This window comes from Jaculus jaculus, chromosome 10 (genome assembly GCF_020740685.1).
Source record: "Jaculus jaculus isolate mJacJac1 chromosome 10, mJacJac1.mat.Y.cur, whole genome shotgun sequence".
In the NCBI taxonomy this organism is placed as follows: Eukaryota; Metazoa; Chordata; class Mammalia; order Rodentia; family Dipodidae; genus Jaculus; species Jaculus jaculus.
The window spans coordinates 95,248,555-95,269,112 of NC_059111.1; the positions used below are offsets into that span (position 1 = coordinate 95,248,555).

Below are 20,558 nucleotides of genomic sequence, written 5' to 3' on the forward strand. Positions count from 1 at the left end.
AAAATTTTTTGTGTTGTTTATTTTTTATTAATTTATTTGAGAGTGACAGAGAGAGAGAAAGAGACAGAGAGAGAGAGATTGAGAACGGGCGCGCCAGGGCCTCCAGCCACTGCAAACAAACTCCAGATACGTGCACCCCCTTGTGCATCTGGCTAACGTGGGACCTGGGGAACCAAGCCTCGAACCGTGGTCCTTAGGCTTCACAGGCAAGCGCTTAACTGCTAAGCCAGCTTTCCAGCTCAGGAAAATTATTTAAAAAAAAAAAAACACCACAGCCCGGTGTGGTGGCGCACACCTTTAATCTCAGCACTCAGGAAGCAGAGGTAGGAGGATCGCCATGAGTTTGAGGCCACCCTGAGACTACCTAGGAAAGAAAAGAAAAGGAAAAGAAAAGAAAAGAAAAGAAAAGAAAAGAAAAGAAAAGAAAAGAAAAGAAAAGAAAAGAAAAGAAAAGAAAAGAAAACTTAGGAATTTTTTCTGGAATTCACAAGCTGACCTGTCAGTAGAGCTGTATATACATAACTTTTCATGTTGCCTTAGTATGCTATCATATTTCAGTATACTTCACAGTCAAACAAAATGGCCAGTGTGCCACTGTTCCCAATTGCTAGTTTTACCTGGCAACTAAGTCTGCCATTGGCTACTCAACTTTTGTTGAACTTACATTCTGGTAGTGGTCAATTGTCACATGATGAAATTATGTTTCTATAAGAGGAAAGTTTTTTAGGGTTTCTTTTGTTGATGTTGTTGTTGTTGTTTTTACTGGGTCTTACCCAAAATGTCTCTGAGAGCACTTGATCAATTAGTATAGCTTTGGGTTTTATACCATGAGTAAGAATTCTGTCTGGGGCTTGAGAGATGGCTTAAAAGGTTAAGCGCTTGCCTGTGAAGCCTAAGGACCCCGGTTCCAGGCTCGATTCCCCAGGACCCACGTTAGCCAGATGCACAAGGGGGCACATGCGTCTGGAGTCCATCTGCAATGGCTGGATGCCCTGGCGCGCCCATTCTCTCTCTATCTGCCTCTTTCTCTCTGTCACTCTCAAATAAAATTAAATTTAAAATTAAAAAAAGAATTCTGTCTGATTTCTGCCTCTTCTCATCGATACATGGAAAATTCTCTGTGCCAGAGTTATTGTCACGTGACAGAAGAATTCAAGGCCTTAAAAGCCTAAAATGCTTTGATATATTATAATAATGTTACTTACATTTGCTTTCATCTAGCCTTCCACACGAAACATTATGAAAGTACTGATCTTGCCTTGCTAGCAAACAACATGCATAATATTAACATTAGAGAAGTCATGCAATGCCATATATCCACTCTCCAATAGACCGAGTTAGTAAACATCTAGGATAATGCCAAGGATGATTCGCATTTTAAATCTGCATCACTCCTTGAGGTCAGTTCCCTTGAACACCATCCGTTTTTTTTATGCTTACAGCATATCATTTTAATTTTTCAGAGTATACTTCCACAGAAGAAAATTTAGCCTTAAAAGTTTTATGCCGGGAGGCTAGCAAGGTAGCTCAGGCAGTAAAGTGCTTGCCTTGCAAGCTTGAAGGCCTGAGTTAGATCCCACATTAATTAATATGTAGGTATGTATGTATCTCCAAGCATGGTGACTTGTGCTTATAATCCCAGCATTGGGAAGCAGAGACAGATTGGTTCCTGGAATTTGTTGACCAGCCAGTGTATCCTACTTAGTAAGTCCAGGCCAATGAGAGACCCTGACTCAAAATAGGTATTGCTATTACTGAAGGTAATATTTGATTAAGGTTGTTTTCTGGCATATGCACAAACGTGCACACACACACACACACACACACACACACAAGAGATTAATAGAGTTTCGCATCTAGATCATCTCTCTGGCCCTTGTTTGAGCTTGACAGAGTCCAAGAAGAGATTCAGCCACAACTGGGCTCTGTTGCAGGTAGGTATTACCTCTCTGCCCTTTAAGGTGAAATCTAAAATAGTAATTCCTCAAAAACTTCCATGAGCCTCAAGTCTAGGGAGCTCTTCTTTCAAAATACTGTATGTCTTCTGGCAGAGAGATTTTTCAGCCCCCCCCCCAATAAAAGTATTCAAAGTATACTGACAATTAGAAATTGAGCTTCAAGATGGTAGGAATTGTTTGTGGCTATAATTAATGTTAACACCTAACCTGGACAACCAATGGCTAAAGAATGATGATAATCACTTATGTTTCTTGTTTTTATTGATGTTGAGAAAGTTTCATAATCTATTGTTGTGTTTTGCCGATTTAAACTATATACTATTATCTGTATTTTTCAAAAGAAAGAAAAACACAGAGATTTTAAGAAAATAGGTCTTAGTCATGTATGTTGAGACAGGACTCAAAGCCAACATTCAAGGCTTTAGGGAGCTAAAAGAAACCTTGAAGAGCATTCCCAACTTATTGTGAGTGACCTCTCAAAAACTGTGGGGCCTTATGTATACTAAAGCTGTTAGAGTTAAAGAAGTGTGACTCACATTTTTGATGTTCAGTGTTTTCACAAAGAATATGTTCAGTGTCAATATCTTTATAAGGTATATGGGGCAGTTACAGGAAGTTTAGGGCCTATAGTTTCTCACGAGCTGTTTGTGAATTAAAGTAGAGAGCAGCCTGCCACCACTTGCTCTCTCAACCTCACCCTGGGGTTTTGGCTTCATTGGCATCTAGAAAAATTGAAGTGATCATTCCTTGTTATCAAGTCAGTAGTATTTATCTGAGTCCTATATTTCCAGAGCAATGCAGAACAATTAAAATGTTCCAGTCGGGCTGGAGAGATGGCTTAGCAGTTAAGCGCTTGCCTGTGAAGCCTAAAGACACTGGTTCAAGGCTCGTTTCCCCAGGACCCACGTTAACCAGATGCACAAGGGGGTGCATGCATCTGGAGTTCGTTTGCAGTGGCTGGAGGCCCTGGCACACCCATTCTCTCTCTCTCTCCCTCTCTCTCTCTCTCTCTCTCTCTCTCTCTCTCTCTCTCTCTGTGTGTGTGTGTGTATGTGTGTGTCTGTGTGTGTGTGTGTGTCTGTGTGTCTGTGTGTGACTCTTTCTCTCTCTGTCTGTTGCTCTCAAATAAATAAAAATAAACAAAAAATTTTAAAGTGTTCCAGTCACTAATAATAAAGCAATTTAGTTCAATGTTCTGAAGAACGAATAAAGAGTTGGGGACATTAGCCTAGAACAGGGAAGACCTCACAGAAGCCAGAAGAGGTATCCTCGGAACTTAAGGTACTGACACATATGAAAATGAATGTAAAGTTTAAGTAGAATTACAGCAAGGAGAATCAGTTAGCAAAGACAGACATAGGACTTTGTAAGTGTCCAACATCTCAAAGGATGAAGCTTCCTTTCTTAAACATTTGTGTTAGTGTGCAGCCAGGAGATGAACAGCAACTTGAAAATGTACAGGAGAGCTGAAGAGATGCCTTAGCAGTTAAGGCACTGGCCTGTGAAGTGTAAGGACCCAGGTTCAACTCCCCAGTACCCATATAAGCCAGATGTACAAGGTGACACATGCCTCTGAAGTTTGTTAGTAGTGGCTAGAGGCCCTGGCAAGTCCATTCTCATTCTCCCCCCCCCCTCATAAATAAATAAAATATTCAAAAAGAAAAAGAAAATATGCAGGGGACACAAGCTCAGACCACGTGGTCATGCCATATAACTGTTAGGCCACTTCCAACTGTGAAGTTCTGTTCCTGTCATTCAATAACCTGATTTGAGACAATCAGCTATTTAATCAAGAACATAAATAGTCTAGCATATCTTGGACTTCAATGCTGCCAACATTAGCATAAGCCACATTTGTAAGAACAACCACATGAGCAACAAAATACTGTACGTTTCAAAAATATCTGTAGGCAGCTAATAAGATGATTGGTGTTTTTCATCTTCCCCCTCCAGTGCTTTCTCCAGCTCAGGAGAGCCACGTGAACATGGACCTGCCCCCGGTGTCCGAGCAGATCATGCAGATGCTAAGCGAACTTGCCAGGTCTTTCCAGGATATGGCTGACCGTTGCTTGCTGGTCTTGCATCTGGAAGTGAGGTAGGACACAGCCATGCATGGGACTTGGTGGCATCAGTAGCTGTGCTACATAAGCCACTTGCTTATGTCTAAGGACACAGGGTTCCACCATTTCTTTATTCTGGGGACACAGGGTGCCACCATCACTTTATTCTGGGGACACAGGTGCCACCATCACTTTATGTCTGTCTGGGGACATGGATGCCACCATGTTGTTATTGCTGATGTTGTCCCTTTCTGAAATTGAGCATGATTCTTAGCATTTTTCACTCACTTAGCAATCATCTGAGTGTGTGCTGTGTTGTAAGCCCATGACTCAGAGCTGGAGTGCCTTTTGGGGTTGGAGCAACCTGGACTTGATTGTCCACCCCAGCTGACCAGATGACCTGAAGGTCAGCTAGTTACCTTTACAAACCTTCAGCTTCCTCTTTTTTTGTAAATATTTTTATTTATTTACTTGAGAGAGGCAGAGATAAAGAGAGTACAGGCACACCAAGGTCTGCTACAGCAAATGAACTCCAGACACTTGCATCACTTTTTGCAACTAGCTCTCACAGCTACTGGGGAATTGAACCCAGGGAGTCAGGCTTTGCAAACAAGTACCTTTAACCACTAAGCCATCTATCCAGCCCCAGTTTCCTCTTTTTAAAAATGAAAATGATAATCCTAATTTAAAGAGATGCTACAGATAAAATTATACACAATGAGAACCATGTCTGTCACATACCAAGTGTTCAAAGTGACAATATTTCAACTGAGATAGAAGTCAGCACTGGAGGCAGATGCAGAAGTCATTACCCTCTCCTTCACACAGCTGAAAATCTGGAAGAGACTGTTAAATGATAGTTCAAGGGAAGAGCTTCAAAAGATGCAATGTTTTTGCCCTAACATTCCTTCCCCTGCCCTGTAGATACTGTGGCTGTGGTAGCCTCTGATTGTACAGGTAGAGATAAAAGGAAGAAGAACTAGAAGGTCTTTAGCAGTCCGCACAGTTATGTAACAAATGTCAGTGAGGAGATGGTTCAGCAGCTTCCCTGCAAAGCCTAATGATCCTGGTTCGATTCCCTGGTATCCATGTAAAGCCAGATGCCCAAAGTGGTGCCTTCATCCAGAGTTCATTTGCAATGGCTAGTAGCGCGCTCTCTCTCTCCCTCTCCTTGAAAATAAATAAATGAAATATTTAAGAAATGTTAGTGAGTGCCTTATTGGGACCAGGCAGTGTTGTAAACATTGGGACACAGCAGTAACAAAACACCCAAGAACCTGCTGTCTTCTAATGGGCAAGGAGAACCAGTCAATGACTAGACAAGAAAAAAAGGTAATTTCACATAAATGTGGCAGAAGCAATAAAATGAGACTGGTTCCATACTTTATTGGAAACAACCTGTGCTTCAAGGTCAGCCATTCATTCCTTCACATTTTCCTTGACAGTAGTTACTTAACATAACACAGGCTGAGCATCCCTCATCTGAAAATCCAAATTTGCAAATACTCTAGATTTTTAGGTCATTCCAGATGTTCTACCAATAAGGTTTAGGCATGTTTTCTGAAATCCAAACATATATATGTATGTGTGTGTGTGTGTGTGTGTGTTTGTGTGTGTGTGTATTTCTGCTGGGCATAGTAGCACATGCCTTTAATCCCAGCACTCGGGAGGCAGAGGTAGGAGGATCACCGTGAGTTTGAGGCCACCCTGAGACTACGTAGTGAGTTCCAGGTCAGCCTGAGCTAGAGTGAGACCTTACCTCGAAAAAGCAAAAAAAAAAAAAGAAAAGAAAAAAAAAATATATACATTTCTCATAAGGGATATTCACACTGTAGTCATTTAAAAAAGTAGAGAGAACCAAGCCAAGTGAATACTAATATATATTACTTAACCCAGTATATCCTGTGGTTAACATAAAGGCGATTCACCGGTGATTTCATGTTCCATGTGGTCTGCTGTTGGGATAATCATATTTTACATTTGGAATGCATCACAACGAGTATGTGTCAGACATCAAGTGCTCGGTAGCTACATGTGGCCAGTACATATGGGGTAGTGCAGGGTACAAGGGTTGTCTGGGAAGGGAGATGTCTGGACAGTTAGGGGCAATGTGGCGAAGTGACAAGCAGTCATCTTCTCAACAAAAAACCTTGGAAAGAAACTTTCAGGCAGAACATTCCTCATGGTGGTCCTGAAATGAAATTCATCTTGGCAGTTTTGAGGCCTGGAGAAGAGTCTGGTATGTTTCAAGCAGGTTCAGAGAATTCTGGAAGAACAGGCACAAGAGACAGGATGGAGCCTGACCACAGGGGTCCTGACACCCGACACAATGGACGTCTGAGAAAGCCAGAGGAATGGTTCCGATTTTATTCTAAGTGCATTAGGACGCCATAGGAGGGCTCTGTGCCAAGGAAAGATGTTAGCTAATCAACATTTTAAAACAACTGCTCTGGCTATTGTGTGGAAAGGTGACTGTAGAGAGAAATGTGAATGAAAGTAGGGTAACCAGTTGAGACCAGCTGGGAACATCAAAAAGACAGAGGCAGAGGTGTGAAAGGTGTTGTTGGACTTAAGACATATACTAAAGATGGAACTGATCAAACTTAACCAGTTTGGCTGGGTGCAGAAGTTGGTGGCTGCAGGGGTGGGGGAGAAGGAAACTCACCATTTTGGTGGCCTGAGGAGATTTGGGTGTCAAGGCCATTGACCGAGGTGAGCTGATCATGGTGGCCAGCGCAAGTAGTCAGACACTGAAGAGGTTGATGCAGGAGGATTATGAGTTAGAGGCCAGGGGAGTCTTTTGTCTATAGTTGCACCACCCTGAATATGTTCAAGACTCATCTAACTGAGGTGGGACAGACTATAGGTGGAGAAAGGTTGGCAACAGAGGTAGAGAGTTAACAAACAACCCCACTCTGCAGGCATTCAGTTTAAGATGCTTATGCAAATTCTAGGTAGCAATGCCAAGTGAATAGCCGGATGTAGACTTCTTAAACCTAAGGCTCAGAAAGCTTATGGTCCAATAACATATTTTATTCTGTATTACTTTGAGCATTACTCAAATTGATAAAAAAAAATTCTTTTCATTTGAAATCTCTATACTGTCTATGTTTTAAAACTGGAAATGGGACTTCGGTTCATAGTTAAGCCTTTGGAATATATTTAGTCAAGATACAGCATGGATGGCTTTGAGACATGCTAACAGGATTCCTCTTTCTGCCATTGATCTTTTTCCCATTCCTCTTCTTAACCTCATCATTGCTTGTGAGTCAAACAAAAGAAGCCTGGCAGATCTGGAGTCTGTTTTACTCAGCATTAGTTTTTATTTTATTTCTTACATTAACTTGTGCAGAAATAAAAGCTCTTGGTATACGTTTTGTGATTTGTTTAACAGTAATTTTAGATGTGTTCTCTATTTTCAAGCTGATAGTGAAATGAATCAGGAATTTTCTATAAATAGATAAATGCAGTAGACAGCAAAGAAAAAGAAACACCCAATAATATTTGAAGACTTCTGTTACCTGGGCTGCAAAGCAAAACAAAAAGCCAGCAAATTAATTATCCTCACAACTTGTGGAATTTATGCTATTGATTGTGGGGTGTTGAGACGTGTTTTACATCCAGAATTACCTACTTGTGGCGTTGTTAATTCCAAGTGGGATATTTTCAACACGTTTGAGTAAGATCTTTTATATCCTTAACCTCTACCCTGTCCTTTTAATTTTTATTTATCTTGGCAATACCATTCTTATAATGCAGAACATGCACTATTCCTTATTTATCAGCTTTACAAGAACCCACACAGTGCTGAAACAACCAATTCCCTATCTCTTTCAACATTAGTTTAAAAACAGGAAAGTTTAAAAACATTTCAGACTGAATTTTAATGTCCCAGATGCAGAATTACTTTGCCCTGAGTCTGAGAACAGAAAACATGTTTATTTTTTTTCAAAATTAAATTTGCATCTTTCTTCTTATAACATGGCTCCAGAATTCAGATTATTTTCTTGTGAACGTGCTCTCCGTTTTGTCCCTATTCCTCTTAGAGTACAGGTCTTAAAGTGGGCAGAACTCGTCACAAATGGATCAGATAGTAAATGTTGACACACTGTTATGTCCTGTCACATTAGCAGGCAGAATGGGGCTCGGGGTGTCATCCAGTGATGACAGGAAGGAATGAGACACACCTCACACAGTCAGCACAGTGCAGGGCAATGATACTAGAGATAGAAACAACTGCTAAGTGCTGGGGGATCCACAGTGCTTGGGTGTAGAAGAGAACATCAGTTTTTCCAGGTGAACTTGAGCCAGCCCTGGTGCCTATTGGAATGTGTTGGTTTGAACACAAATATCCCCCATAGCCTCGAGTAGCTTCCTGTTTAGTCTCCAGCTAGTGGAGCCTTGCCGGAGGAGGTCTGTTGATGGCGCTGGCCTTGGGGTTGAGAGCTGGCTCCCTCAGACAGCTTCCTTCCTGCTTTGTGTGAAGACGGGATGCCCCAGCCGTCTTCTCTGACACACGTGTGTCTGTAATTCCAGCACACCTAAACACAGAGCTGGGAGGCAGAGACAGGAAAATCAGAAGGTTGTGGGCAAGTAAGTCTGGTAAAATCAATGGGGGGGGGGGGGAAACAACTGTAGAAGAGATCCCGCCTTGTGTCCCGACCCGCGGGACCTCGTTATTCATGGGGGCGAGGAGGACCCTAACCTGAAATAAGATGGGCGAGAGAGAGGAAGAGACTCAAGCAAATGTACACTTGTCAAGAGTCCAATTTTATTGAGCAGCCTTTTTAAGGGTTAGGGTTAGGGTTAGGGTTTTGGGGGGGGGGGGGCGCTGGAGGAGGCAGGTGGTGGAAAGTTACAGAATCTTCTTGGCCTTTGGCCTAGGACAGTTTGCGGTTATTCCAAAAATTCATGGTACAGTTCTCACGTCTCTGCAGTTGCCAGGCAGGGTGTTAATTAGTTAGGTGTGGCGGAGTGGGGGGATGGAATCAGTTAGGTGTGGCAGGGTGGGGGGATGAGGAAAGGTCCCAAGTTGCTCAGGGCAGAAATTGCTCAGGACAGAGGTTATCTCAGGGCAAAGGTCTGTTCAGGGCTCGTCTCCTCTTCTCCAACAGCCTTGAACAATGCAGAAGACAGTCAAGGACTGACGCCTGAAATTGTCCTCTGATCTCCACACACGTGTTGGCACCTGCCCATATTTATTTATTTATACACACACACACAAGATTTTTTTTAAAAAAGTGGAAAGGAAGGGAGGAGGGTACTTAATAGGTTGGTATTATATATATATGTAAGTAGAATGATTGAGCTGGGGAGGGGATATGATGGAGAATGGAATTTCAAAGGGGAAAGCGGGGGTGGGGGGGAGGGTATTACCATGGGATATTTTTTATAATCATGGAAAATGTTAATAAAAATTGAGAAAAAAAAAAGTGATCGCTTCTAATGGCTTTAAAACAAACCCAGATAAAAATAAGTGTTATTCCACTAAACAAACGACGTTCTCAGGCTGGAGTGATGTCTCAGAGGTTAAGGCACTTGCCTTCAAAGCCTAAAGACCTGGATTTGAGTCCCCAGAAAAGCCAGATGCACAATGTGCCACATACATCTGGAGTTCATTTCAGTGGCCAGAGGCCCTGGCACACCCGACTTCATTCATTTATTCTCTCTTTCTTTCTACTCACAAATAAATAAATAAAATGTGTTTTTAAAAAAGGATGTTCTCATTAAGGAAAACGAATTGGTTGTGTTTTCACATGGCTGTCTACTTGTAAGTCTACCATACTTTTCAGAGTATGTGACCCACATCATCCTTATCGTGATAGTTGGTTGACATTTGTTCTGAGCCATCCTTTCATCTTGCTGTGAGTTGAGTTACAACTGAGGCCCTGCTGTCCTGGAGTTTGTGTGATGAAGTGGTTGGCCTGGTAATATCTCCGACACTTTTAGCCTTGAAGACACTAATAAAAGATAACAGAAGAACCAACCAAACAAAAATATATATATTAAATGTTAAAGGGTTTTTGCCAGCCAAAATCCAGAACAACTTCAAATGCCAAAGTTTTCCCAAAAATATCTTTATATCCATAGCCCATACTTTTCTTTGCTATTGTAAAAATTCAAAGCAAAAAAACAAATAGATGTCCTCTTCCAGCACGTTCTGTATTGAAGAACCCATCAAGAGCTTTTGACATTTTACCTGTATCGTTATAGGGCACATTTAACCACCAAGCATTCCCCTGTCCAGTTTGAGGCGTAAGGCAGATGACACCCCAAGAGATGAAAGACATGCAGAGACCATTAAAAGTTGTTGAGGGCTCCTTTCATAATTGAACTTTAGAAGAAGAAAAATCAGTTGCCATTTAGGTCTAGGACACAAAGAATGTCACCTTTACGAGCTGATTTCAGTCACCATCAGGAGGGCTGGGAGCGGGCTCACCAGCAACCGCCTGGCCCCATTGAGATCCCGTGTGCGCTTTCTGAAAATCAACCATCCCGCTGTGCAATCAGCACTGTTTGCAGAAAATCTTAATGCCAAAGTCACTGTAAGGTCAGCAACAGCACACCAGAATTTAAAAAAATAAAATGAAATACAACTTTGTTTGAATTTGACATGCACTGCTGATGACTTTCTTTTCATAGCTCTAAAAATTTGGGGAGAAGATACTAATATGCTCAGCAGTGCTTACCTCTCCTCCAGGCCCCCAGCTTGAGGATCTTTCTCACAGGCTTTCCCTCCAGTGAATCACAGTGTCCTAGCCTGCCTCTGCTTTGATTGGTCACTCTAAAATCGTTCCAGAGTGATGTGGCCAAAGCTCACAGTATATGAACGTATCATTCTTTTACCTCTGAAAGTTCTCTTAAAGCTTCCTGTGGCTGTCAACACAAGTCTGCATTCCTTAGATGGCCTTTAAAAGGCTCATGCTCTTGGGCTGGAGAGATGGCTTACCTGTTAAAGCACTTGCCTGCAACGCCAAAGGTTCAATGTAAGCCAGATGCAGAAGGTGGCACATGCACCTGGAGTTCGTTTGCAGTGGCTGGAGGCCCAGGCGCACCCATTCTCTCTCTCTGTCTCTCTAATTCTGCCTGTTTCCCCCTCTCAAATGAAATAAATATTTTTTTAAAAAGTGCCTCATGCTCTACTGATGACCTTTGAAGTGTACAATGGCATGCCACTGCCCATTACCCCAAGCCTACCTAACACCTCTGCCACGTGGTCTGTGTGCTGCAGAAAGGAACCACTCAGCCTTGCTCAGAGCCTTCCTCTACCTACAGCTCCATGCCTTTTAACCTGGTGTTCCCATTGTCCGTGGTTACGCTATCCATACCGTGCTTCAGAAATACTTGAATATATATGCCTTGAATTCCTCTACGTGCTTCTTCATTTTAATCTCCGCACAGTAGCAATTCATAGCCATCGTCATGAATCCCATTCCAGGGGTTAGTAAACTTTCATTATACCGGACAGGTCACATTTGAGAAGGGGCTCTGACCAGTACCTTTATTAACACCTTGATCTGAACCGTACCTTTGCCAAACAGCTCGTGAATGTCAGATTGTTTTATTGCTGAAATTACTCAGTAGTTTAATTAGCAGCTATTGGGATGAGCACCTATAGGTGAAAATGAGCAGTAGTCAGTCTCTTTTTATCCCCTTACATGAGCAGATTATAAATATATCATGATTACGTACAAAACATCATCAAAGTTGGTGCAGATAGAGTGCCTAGAATGCTCAAGGCCCTGGGTTTAATCCTCAGAACCACACACAAAGGGGTGAGGTCTCGTAGAAGTATGTAATGTGGGTTTGGTGATGCATTCCTAATCCTAGCACTTGGAAGGTGAAGTTAGACATTGTTCAGATGAAAACATAAGCTAAAAACAGAGAAAATATTTGTAGGATGTGTATTTGGCAAGAGACCTGAACCCAGAATATATAAATAATGCTCAAAACTTAATGAGTAAACAAACAGTCCAGTTAAAAAAAAATTTTCTGTTTATTTTTATTTATTTGAGAGCGACGGACAGAGAGAAAGAGGCAGAGAGAGAGAAGGGGAGGGAGGGAGAGAGGGAAAGAATGGGCACACCAGAGTCACCAGGCACTGCAAACGAACTCCAGATTCATGTGCTCCCTTGTGCATCTGGCTCACATGGGTCCTGGGAAATTGAGCCTCGAACCAGGGTCCTTAGGCTTCACAGGCATTTAACCACTAAGCCACCTCTCCAGCCCAAACAGTCCAATTTTTAAAAGTTGGGCAGATGATGTGAACAGACACATGCACAAAGTTGGATGGGGAAGTAAGCGCATGGAAAAGGCTCACCTGCTAACACATTAGAAAAATGCAAGCTAACACCACATGAGGTACTACCCGAAGGACCCTTTGTAAGCAACACTCTAAGCACTGGTTAGGATACAGAGCCGAGCCACCAGGGATGCACAGTTGTCCACAGCTCACCTGTGGATCCCTGGTAGGAGAGCAAAATGGCTCAGCTCTTCAGGGTAGCATGTGTTTCTCCCAAAATTAAAACTGCCCTCACTGTATGATTTAGCAGTCCCATTATAAAACAGTACCACCCACAGCCAGAGTGGGTCTTTTCTCCTCTGTTAAACCTCTCCAGAAATACCCCTCAAAAGACACACTCAGAGAGGAGAGTCTCCTATATGAATCCAACCCCAGTCAAGTTGACAGCGAAGGTTCATCACCACAGAAGCCCAACTCAACAGGTTATACAAACTACATGGTTTCACTCCCACAGCATTCTGTGCAAAACTGAGGGATTACCAGAGGCTTGGTGCATCGATGGGGCCTGACTGCAAAAAACAGGAAGTGTGGGGGCTGACATTCGTATTGTGGTAGTGGCTATGCATCTGTAGGCTTCATCAAAACCCATAGAACTAGGTACTAAATGGGAGGGGGTCTTATTGTAAATTCTTGCCAGGAAGCCTGACGTTTGAGAAAACAAAAAGGAAGGGTGGTAGGTCGTACCATTAGGAGCAATGCACAAGGCTCATTGGGAACATTTCCTGTTACCTAGTGCCAACTCTTGTACTTGCAGGGGCCTGGCTCTGGACTCACCTTATGGCCACCTGCAGTGAACCCTCCATTGAGAGCAGAAGAGCGCCCCCTGAAATTGTGAGTTAGGATGTCCCTGAGCTTGTAGACCACACTGAACTGCCAGCCAGTGCATGGTGCTGGCTTGGAGGTTTCATTCTGTTTCACGTTTTTGTATTGCCAGAATAAATACCTGTATGTGTGGTGGCCTTTGGACTGCAACTTCCTTTCGTTGCAACTGAAACAGGTTGTGGGGACATAACAGTTTTCAGCCACCGCAGACTCCTGTGGCATTTACCAATATGAACTACAAGGAACCTAAGAATTAGTTAGGACCCACTAACTCAGACCGCTGCAACATAGAAACAGCCTCCTTCTGCAAGCCCACTCATGTGTACTCAGAAAGGTTTCAGGATCTCCTGCTGTCATGAACTTTTCCTGATACCTCTGACCAAGTTCCATGTCCCTGTGTGAACAGGCTTTGACTAAGAAGCTGTCCTCCTTTGGTCATTTTTGTCCTTGGTATGCCCTACGAGGCTGTGGAGTCTTTAGTGCTACAAACGATCTCATGCTTCCTAGCACAGCTTCTAACAACTTTCTAAATAGGTGATTTCTTCAAGCAATAATTAATATAAAATTGGTGATTGGAAGTATTTACCGTCAACTTCCTTTGCATCAGGTCCTGTGCATTTGCCTTATGTAGGCTCCTTACCAAGAGTGTCCATGTAAAATACATACCATAGAATCCTACTAACTCCACACTTTATTAAGTAAGATTGCATTTCTGTTAAAAAAAAAAAAAAAAAAAAGGCTGGGTTGGAGGGATTGCTTAGCGGTTAAGGTATTTGCGTGCAAAGCCAAAGGACCTAGGTTCAATTCCCCAGGTCCCATGTTAGCCAGATGCACAAGGGGGTGCATGTGTCTGGAGTTCATTTGCAATGGCTGGAGGCCCTGTCGTGCCCATTCTCTCTCTCTCTCTCTCTCTCTTTCTCTCTCTCTCTCTCTCTCCTGTTTCCCTGCCAGATAGGTAAATAAACAAATAAATTTTTTTTTAAAAAAGGCTGGGGGCTGGAGAGATGGTTTAGTGGTTAAGCGCTTGCCTGTGAAGCCTAAGGACCCCAGTCTGAGGCTCGATTCCCCAGGACCCACGTTAGCCAGATGCACAAGGGGGTGCACACATCCGGAGTTTGTTTGCAGTGGCTAGAGGCCCTGGCGCGCCCATTCTCTCTCTCTGTCTGTCACTCTCAAATAAAATAAAAACGAACAAAAAAACATTTTTTAAAGCAAGACTGGGCAGGGGAAATGGCTTAGTTGTTAAGGTGGTTGCCTACAAAGCCAAAGGGCCCAGGTTCAATTCTCCAGGACCCACGTAAGCCAGATGCATAAGGTGGTGCATACATATGGCATTCATTTGCAAGTAGCTGAAGGCCTTGGTGTACCCATTTTCTCTCCCCCTCTCTATCTGCTCCCCTCTCTCTCTCATAAATAAATAAAAATATTTTTTAAAAAAGCCAGGCGTGGTGGCGCATGCCTTTAATCCCAGTACTTGGGAGGCAGGGTAGGAGGATCGCTGTGAGTTTGAGGCCACCCTGAGACCCCATAGTGAGTTCCAGGTGAGACTGAGCCAAAGTGAAACCCTAACCTCAAAAATAAAAACAAAAACAAAAACAAAAAACAAAAAGAATATTTTAAAAAACTGATTAGGGGGAGGATGTAAAAGTTTACAGGCCTCCACTACTTGGAATAATTTGGTACTGTTTCATAACATCGTTGTTTTTACTAAAAAGGCATGAGTTTTCATTCTTTCACCCCTCTGTTTTTCAGAGTTCACTGTTTCCACTATCTCATCCCTCTGGCAAAGGAGGGGAACTACGCCATCGTGGCCAATGTGGAAAGCATGGATTATGACCCTCTGGTGGTCAAGCTCAACAAAGACATCAGTGCCATGGAAGAGGCCATGAGCGCCAGCCTTCAGCAGCACAAGTTCCAATACATCTTTGAAGGTCAGAGCCTGCCTCTGTCTCAGGAGTGTTTGGGGGAGGAAAGGGTGGAGGTTTTACCACATTTCTGCATCACTTAAGTTCATAACATGTAGGAAAAAATTTTTTTTGTCGGCTTGTTTGGAGTAGAACTTCAGTATTGAGCATCCTCTCCACATGAGTGGGCAGATCACATGACCACCACCTGCTCCTGGCTGATAGGGAGATTCAATCCAAGATAATGCAGATGTCTCCCTTGTGCCTCCTTTGACATGCCACTCATGAGACTTAGGTAAATGTGCAGATTAGACCATGAATTAATTCAAGAGGAACTCATTTAAAAATAAAATAAAGAAAAGAGAAGGCACACGCGATGAAGAGAACCTTGAAAACATCTGTCAGCCAACCTGATCACGGGATGGGGAGTTGGATCCCCTGATAAGAATAGATACAGCTCTCAGGCAGGCTGCCTAGATGGGTGCCTGCAAGGCTCAGGCGGCAGAAGGGCATGAGAGGCAGAATTACCTATATATGTCTGTCTGCCCTCACAATTGCAAACGTTTTTTATTTTTATTTACTTATTTATTTGAGCCAGAGAGAGGATGAGTGAGGGAGGGAAGGAGAGAAAGAGAGAATGGGTGCACCAGGACACCCAGCCACTGCAAACGAATTCCAGACACATGCACTACCATATGCATCTGGCTCACTTGGGTCCTGGGGAATCAAACCTGAGTCCTTTGCCTTTGCAGGCAAGTGCCTTAACCACTAAGCCATCTCTCCAGCCACCCCATCCCCACCCCACCTCACAATTTTATAAGTTTAGTGCTGGTCAAATATTTCCTCCTGCTGAATTCCCACCCATAGGACCATGTCTACTAAAATACCCAGGGAAAGTACCTTTTACAAGGAGAAAAGGCTTCTGTGCTAATCCATGGTCAAGGCGCCCCATAGCATTTAGGTGTGGAGGTTGGTGGGGGGGCTAAAGGCAGCGGCTGAAACTAGTAACAGAGCAAACAGCTGACCTCGTGGCCAGGAAGCAAAACAGAAAGAATATGCCAGGGTCCCCCAGCCAGCCCCCTTCAAGGACAGTCCCCGACAGAAAGTCCCACGGGGTTCCATGTCCTTAAAGATCCCACCACTTCCAAACAGGAACCAGGCTCTGACTACGTGAGCCTCTGGGACACAGTTCTCCAAACTATCCTAGATAGGAGTTCAAATTACATTCCTGTTTCACGTATTTGGGTTTATTCAGGCCTGGGTACCAAAAGTGTCTGTGTTCTCACACAGTGTTAAGCTAGTATAATTTTAGCCATTTTAGAAGGAATGCTACCCAAAGACTGTTGCCAACTGAAGATGGCCAATGGTTCTTTGTGAAAGAGTTGCTTTACAGCAAATTTGGAACCCTAAATCCTATTTACCATTAAATGAAAAAAGGAGAGTCACCAGTATGGATAGAAATGGGTTCTGAAGAAAATTTTAAGTCAGACAGAAATGCCAGGGATTCAAGGCTGAGCTATTGGCTAGCCCCAAGGCACCACGCGTTTGGGAATCTATTTAAAGTCTTGGGCAACAAGGCTGCTGTGTCCACCTGAGCAGTCGGAGTCACCTTTCCTTCTCTGCTCCCGACTGTAGCTCCCTCAAGCCCTGCATATAAAAACATCCGCAGTAACGTGTCCATTGTAAGTTGTTCATGTTTTTATGCCTCACAGAGGATGCCCCCATACTTTTGGTAGACCACGTTATACTCTATGGAAAAACAAGACCTGACCCAGAGAGTGTCTTCATCTGAGTGATGTTTGTGGATTCCACGATTGTGTTTCTCTTTCTTTGCGAGCGAAAATCTTTCTTCCCTTTAAATAGTAAGTGTAGTCAGGTTTGTGGTCTCGAAGCAGTGGGGGAGGGCATATGAAGCAAGAATGCCTTTTTCTTGGCCTTTTCTGCTTTCATCTCAGTCGAGAAGAATCTCATGTTGAAGACAGGAAGCCACTGAACCCAAAGATGTGCCCTGCATGCTGATCCCAACCACAGTTGCCCTGAGGGACTCAGACTCCAGCAAAGCAGAAAAACAAAACAATAGGCCACTTGTGACTGCTCAGAGCGACATCAAAGTTTTGAGGGAAATGTCTTGTTCGAGGTCAACAACATTTACTTCGGGAGTATTTAGAATAAAATCCAGCTTCACGTTGTTTTGAACCATTACCCTCAGCTTAATTACGTGAGGCCTCTTAAAGGACCTGCGCTGCTCTCTGCCTGGTTTCCCAGGCTGTGAGACCATGCTTCGGATGTAGGGGCTTAGAGAGCCCCAGAAATAGCCGCAGGGGCCTCCCGAAGTCAACAGAGGCGTCCGCTTTCCTTTTCCTTCACTCTTTGTGTCTTTACATATGCGCCCTGTCGTAGCCCAGTGCTGAGGTCATTAGCTTTACTGCCAATAATTACCCCCTTTTTTTCATGGTTTTTTTTGAGGTATGGTCTCACTCTAGCCCAGGCTGACCTGGAATTCACTATATAGTCTCAGAATGGCCTCGAACTCACAGCGATCTTCCTACTTCTGCCCCCCAAGCGCTGGCATTAAAGGTGTGCACCACCACACCCGGCCCAGTAACCCGTTCTTTGTTGAGGGGGGAGGGACGTTTCAAAGTAGGGTCTTGCTCTAATCCAGGCTGGCCACAAACACACAGTGATCCTCCTACTTCAGCCTCCCAAATGTATGTGACACCACACCCCAGCCCAGTAACCCTTTTTATTCCTTAAAACAAACAAAACAAAAAAAAAACCAGTGGTTAGATAAGTAGGTGTCAATGCCTTAACTGTATGCACGTTGTAAGGCCCAAGGGCCTCTTCCATCCTTGTCAAGGGGAATACTAACCTTCTCCCCTTTCATACAATATCAATAACCCATTTTATTTATTATTTTAGAGAGAGAGAGAATTGGCAAACCTGGGCCTCAGCTGGTGCTTTTGAATTCCAGATGCTTGTGCCACCTCGTGGGCATATGTGACCTTGCACTTTCGTCACCTTTCATCCGTCTGGCTCAGGAACCCTTTTTCTTTAAATTTTTTTGTTCATTTTTATTTATTTATTTAAGAGTGACATAGAGAGAAAGAGAAAATGGGCACGCCTGGGCCTCCAGCCACTGCAAACAAATTCTAGACACATGCAGCCCCTTGTGCATCTGGTTAACATGGGTCCTAGGGAATCGAGCCTCAAACTGGGGTCCTTAGGCTTCACAGGCAAGCGCTTAACCACTGAGCCATCTCTCCAGCCCACAGGAACCCATTTTTATTGATTTTTTATTTAGAACTATTGAGGTGTCATAGCATTATAGTTAATGCTCAATTTTGGATGATTGATCTGTTTTTACATATGTAGGCTTCCAATCAGTTCCTGAGCCAAAAGTGCCCCTCTCTGTGTTTCGTGCGTGGGAGCAGATCATGGTATGCCCTTGTGCACTTCTCTGCTTCCCACGCGTCTGTATATACAGGTAGGGGTGGGAAAGATGGCTCAGTGGTTAAGCGTTTGCCTGTGAAGCCTAAGGACCCCAGTTCGAGGCTCAATTCCTCAGGACCCTCATTAGCCAGATGTACAAGGGGACACATGCATCTGGAGTTCGTTTGCAGTGGCTGGAGGCCCTGGCATGCCCATTCTCTCCTTCTCTCTTTCACTCTCTCTGCCTTGGTCTCTCTCTCTCAAATAAATAAATAAAAATACTTGAAGGGCTGGAGAGATGGCTTAGCGGTTAAGCGTTTGCCTGTGAAGCCTAAGGACCCTGGTTCGAGGCTCGATTCCCCAGGACCCACATTAGCCAGATGCACAAGGGGGCACACGCATCTGGAGTTCGTTTGCAGTGGCTGGAGGCCCTGGTGCGCCCATTCTCTCTCTCTCTCTCTCTCTCTCTCTCTCTGCCTCTTTCTCTCTATGCCTGTCGCTCTCAAATAAAAAAATAAAAATAAACAAAAATATGTATATACAGGTAGGAGGTCCTGTACATGCCCATGTTCTTGAAGCCCTTGAGCACAGTATCTCTAGGTGAATGTGGCAGTGCTCGTGGAGTGAGCATACCAGGTTTTAACTACATACGCTCTACCCATCTGCAACCACCAACACATTGTAAAGGTACTCTGACACTGTTATAATGATTAACCTGTACACCCACCTAGCTGACGTGTTTTCTTGAGTCATTTCAGTTTTCGGAAGATCATAAAGACCAATCTTATACTCCTGCCAATTGTGACTAACCTATCTTCTCTTCCGTCTTCACTGCACTGCACTGACCCCACAGGCCTGGGACACCTCATCTCCTGCATCCTCATTAACGGGGCCCAATACTTCAGGCGCATCAGTGAGTCTGGCATCAAGAAGATGTGTCGGAACATTTTTGTCCTTCAACAAAATTTGACCAACATCACAATGTCACGGGAAGCTGACCTGGACTTTGCAAGGTACAAGGGAATGTTGGGTTCAGTTTCTTACATCAAAGCTCATTGCCTGTAATGAGGTATTCTTTTAAATAGCTTCTTGGTGCTTCAAAACTTTTTTTCTAAAATTAGGAAAAAAGAAGAAGACCACTAATAGATGTTCTTAGATGACAAGGAAGGTAATTCCACAAAACCCTTTTGAAATTGTAACATCCATCTGGAAGTTAGTTTTTTTTTTTTTTAACTGTCTAACCTCATCATTATTATTGCAAAGCTTTAGTCACTATCCTGAGTAAAAAGTGATAATATGTTCCTTGTACGTAATACACAAGGTAAGATACAAAGAAAACCATAGAAATTGCTCATAAACCTTTGGCCTAGAGACAACAACATTTGATATATATTTCCTGACTTTTGGTGCACATGCTGTATGTATGTGTGAATTTTTACACATATACATGCAAATGACTTGTCTTTTTAAAAAAGTGAAACTATGTTAATATAATTTTAAATTTATTCTATTGTATTTTCTCTTATCAACAAACATGAAAACATGGCTCTCTAATGCTCATTAATACTCCTTGAAAACATTACTTTAATAAATGTGAAAATAGTCCATAGTAAACGAGAATCATAATTCATTTTGTAATTCTTTGCAATGTTTTGAACAGTTAAAGTTTTTCCATCTTTTTCTTCATGTGGTAGTCAATGAATATTGAACTTAACGTTTACATGAGCTTGTTCCATCACCACTCCAGCCTTTTTTTTTTTCCAATTGAAAGTGATGTAGTCTTATTTCTACTGGGAGAGAAGTTGTTAACCATCTCTCTCATTTTTCTTCTCTAGGTTTGCTAATTTCAATTGTTAATGTTTTTTAAAATATTTTTATTTCTTTTGTAAGAAGAGAGACAGAGAGAATGGGCGTGCCCGGGCCTCTTACTGCTGTAAGCGAACTCCAGATGCATGTGCCACTTGGTGCATCTGGCTTTATGTGGGTACTGGAAAATTGAGTCCAGGCATTTAGTCTTTGCAAGCAAGTGCCTTTAACCACCAAACCATCTCTCCAGCCCACTTTCAAAATTGAAAATTAATTT

General features: G+C 43.1%; 1 protein-coding gene and 1 non-coding gene across 2 annotated transcripts in view; one reads left to right on the forward strand and one right to left on the reverse strand.

Moving 5' to 3' along the window:
* Exoc4 (exocyst complex component 4) overlaps nucleotides 1-20,558 on the forward strand; it is a 771,875-nt gene that overhangs the window by 676,106 nt on the left and 75,211 nt on the right. The window contains exons 15-17 of the mRNA XM_004661198.2: nucleotides 3,912-4,053; nucleotides 14,895-15,073; nucleotides 19,329-19,488. Of these exons, the coding sequence (XP_004661255.2) occupies nucleotides 3,912-4,053; nucleotides 14,895-15,073; nucleotides 19,329-19,488 (481 nt within the window). The remainder of the gene's footprint in view (nucleotides 1-3,911; nucleotides 4,054-14,894; nucleotides 15,074-19,328; nucleotides 19,489-20,558) is intronic.
* On the reverse strand, nucleotides 17,818-17,937 carry LOC123464304. The gene has a single exon (XR_006639530.1). It is a non-coding gene; the product is annotated as a U6atac minor spliceosomal RNA (small nuclear RNA).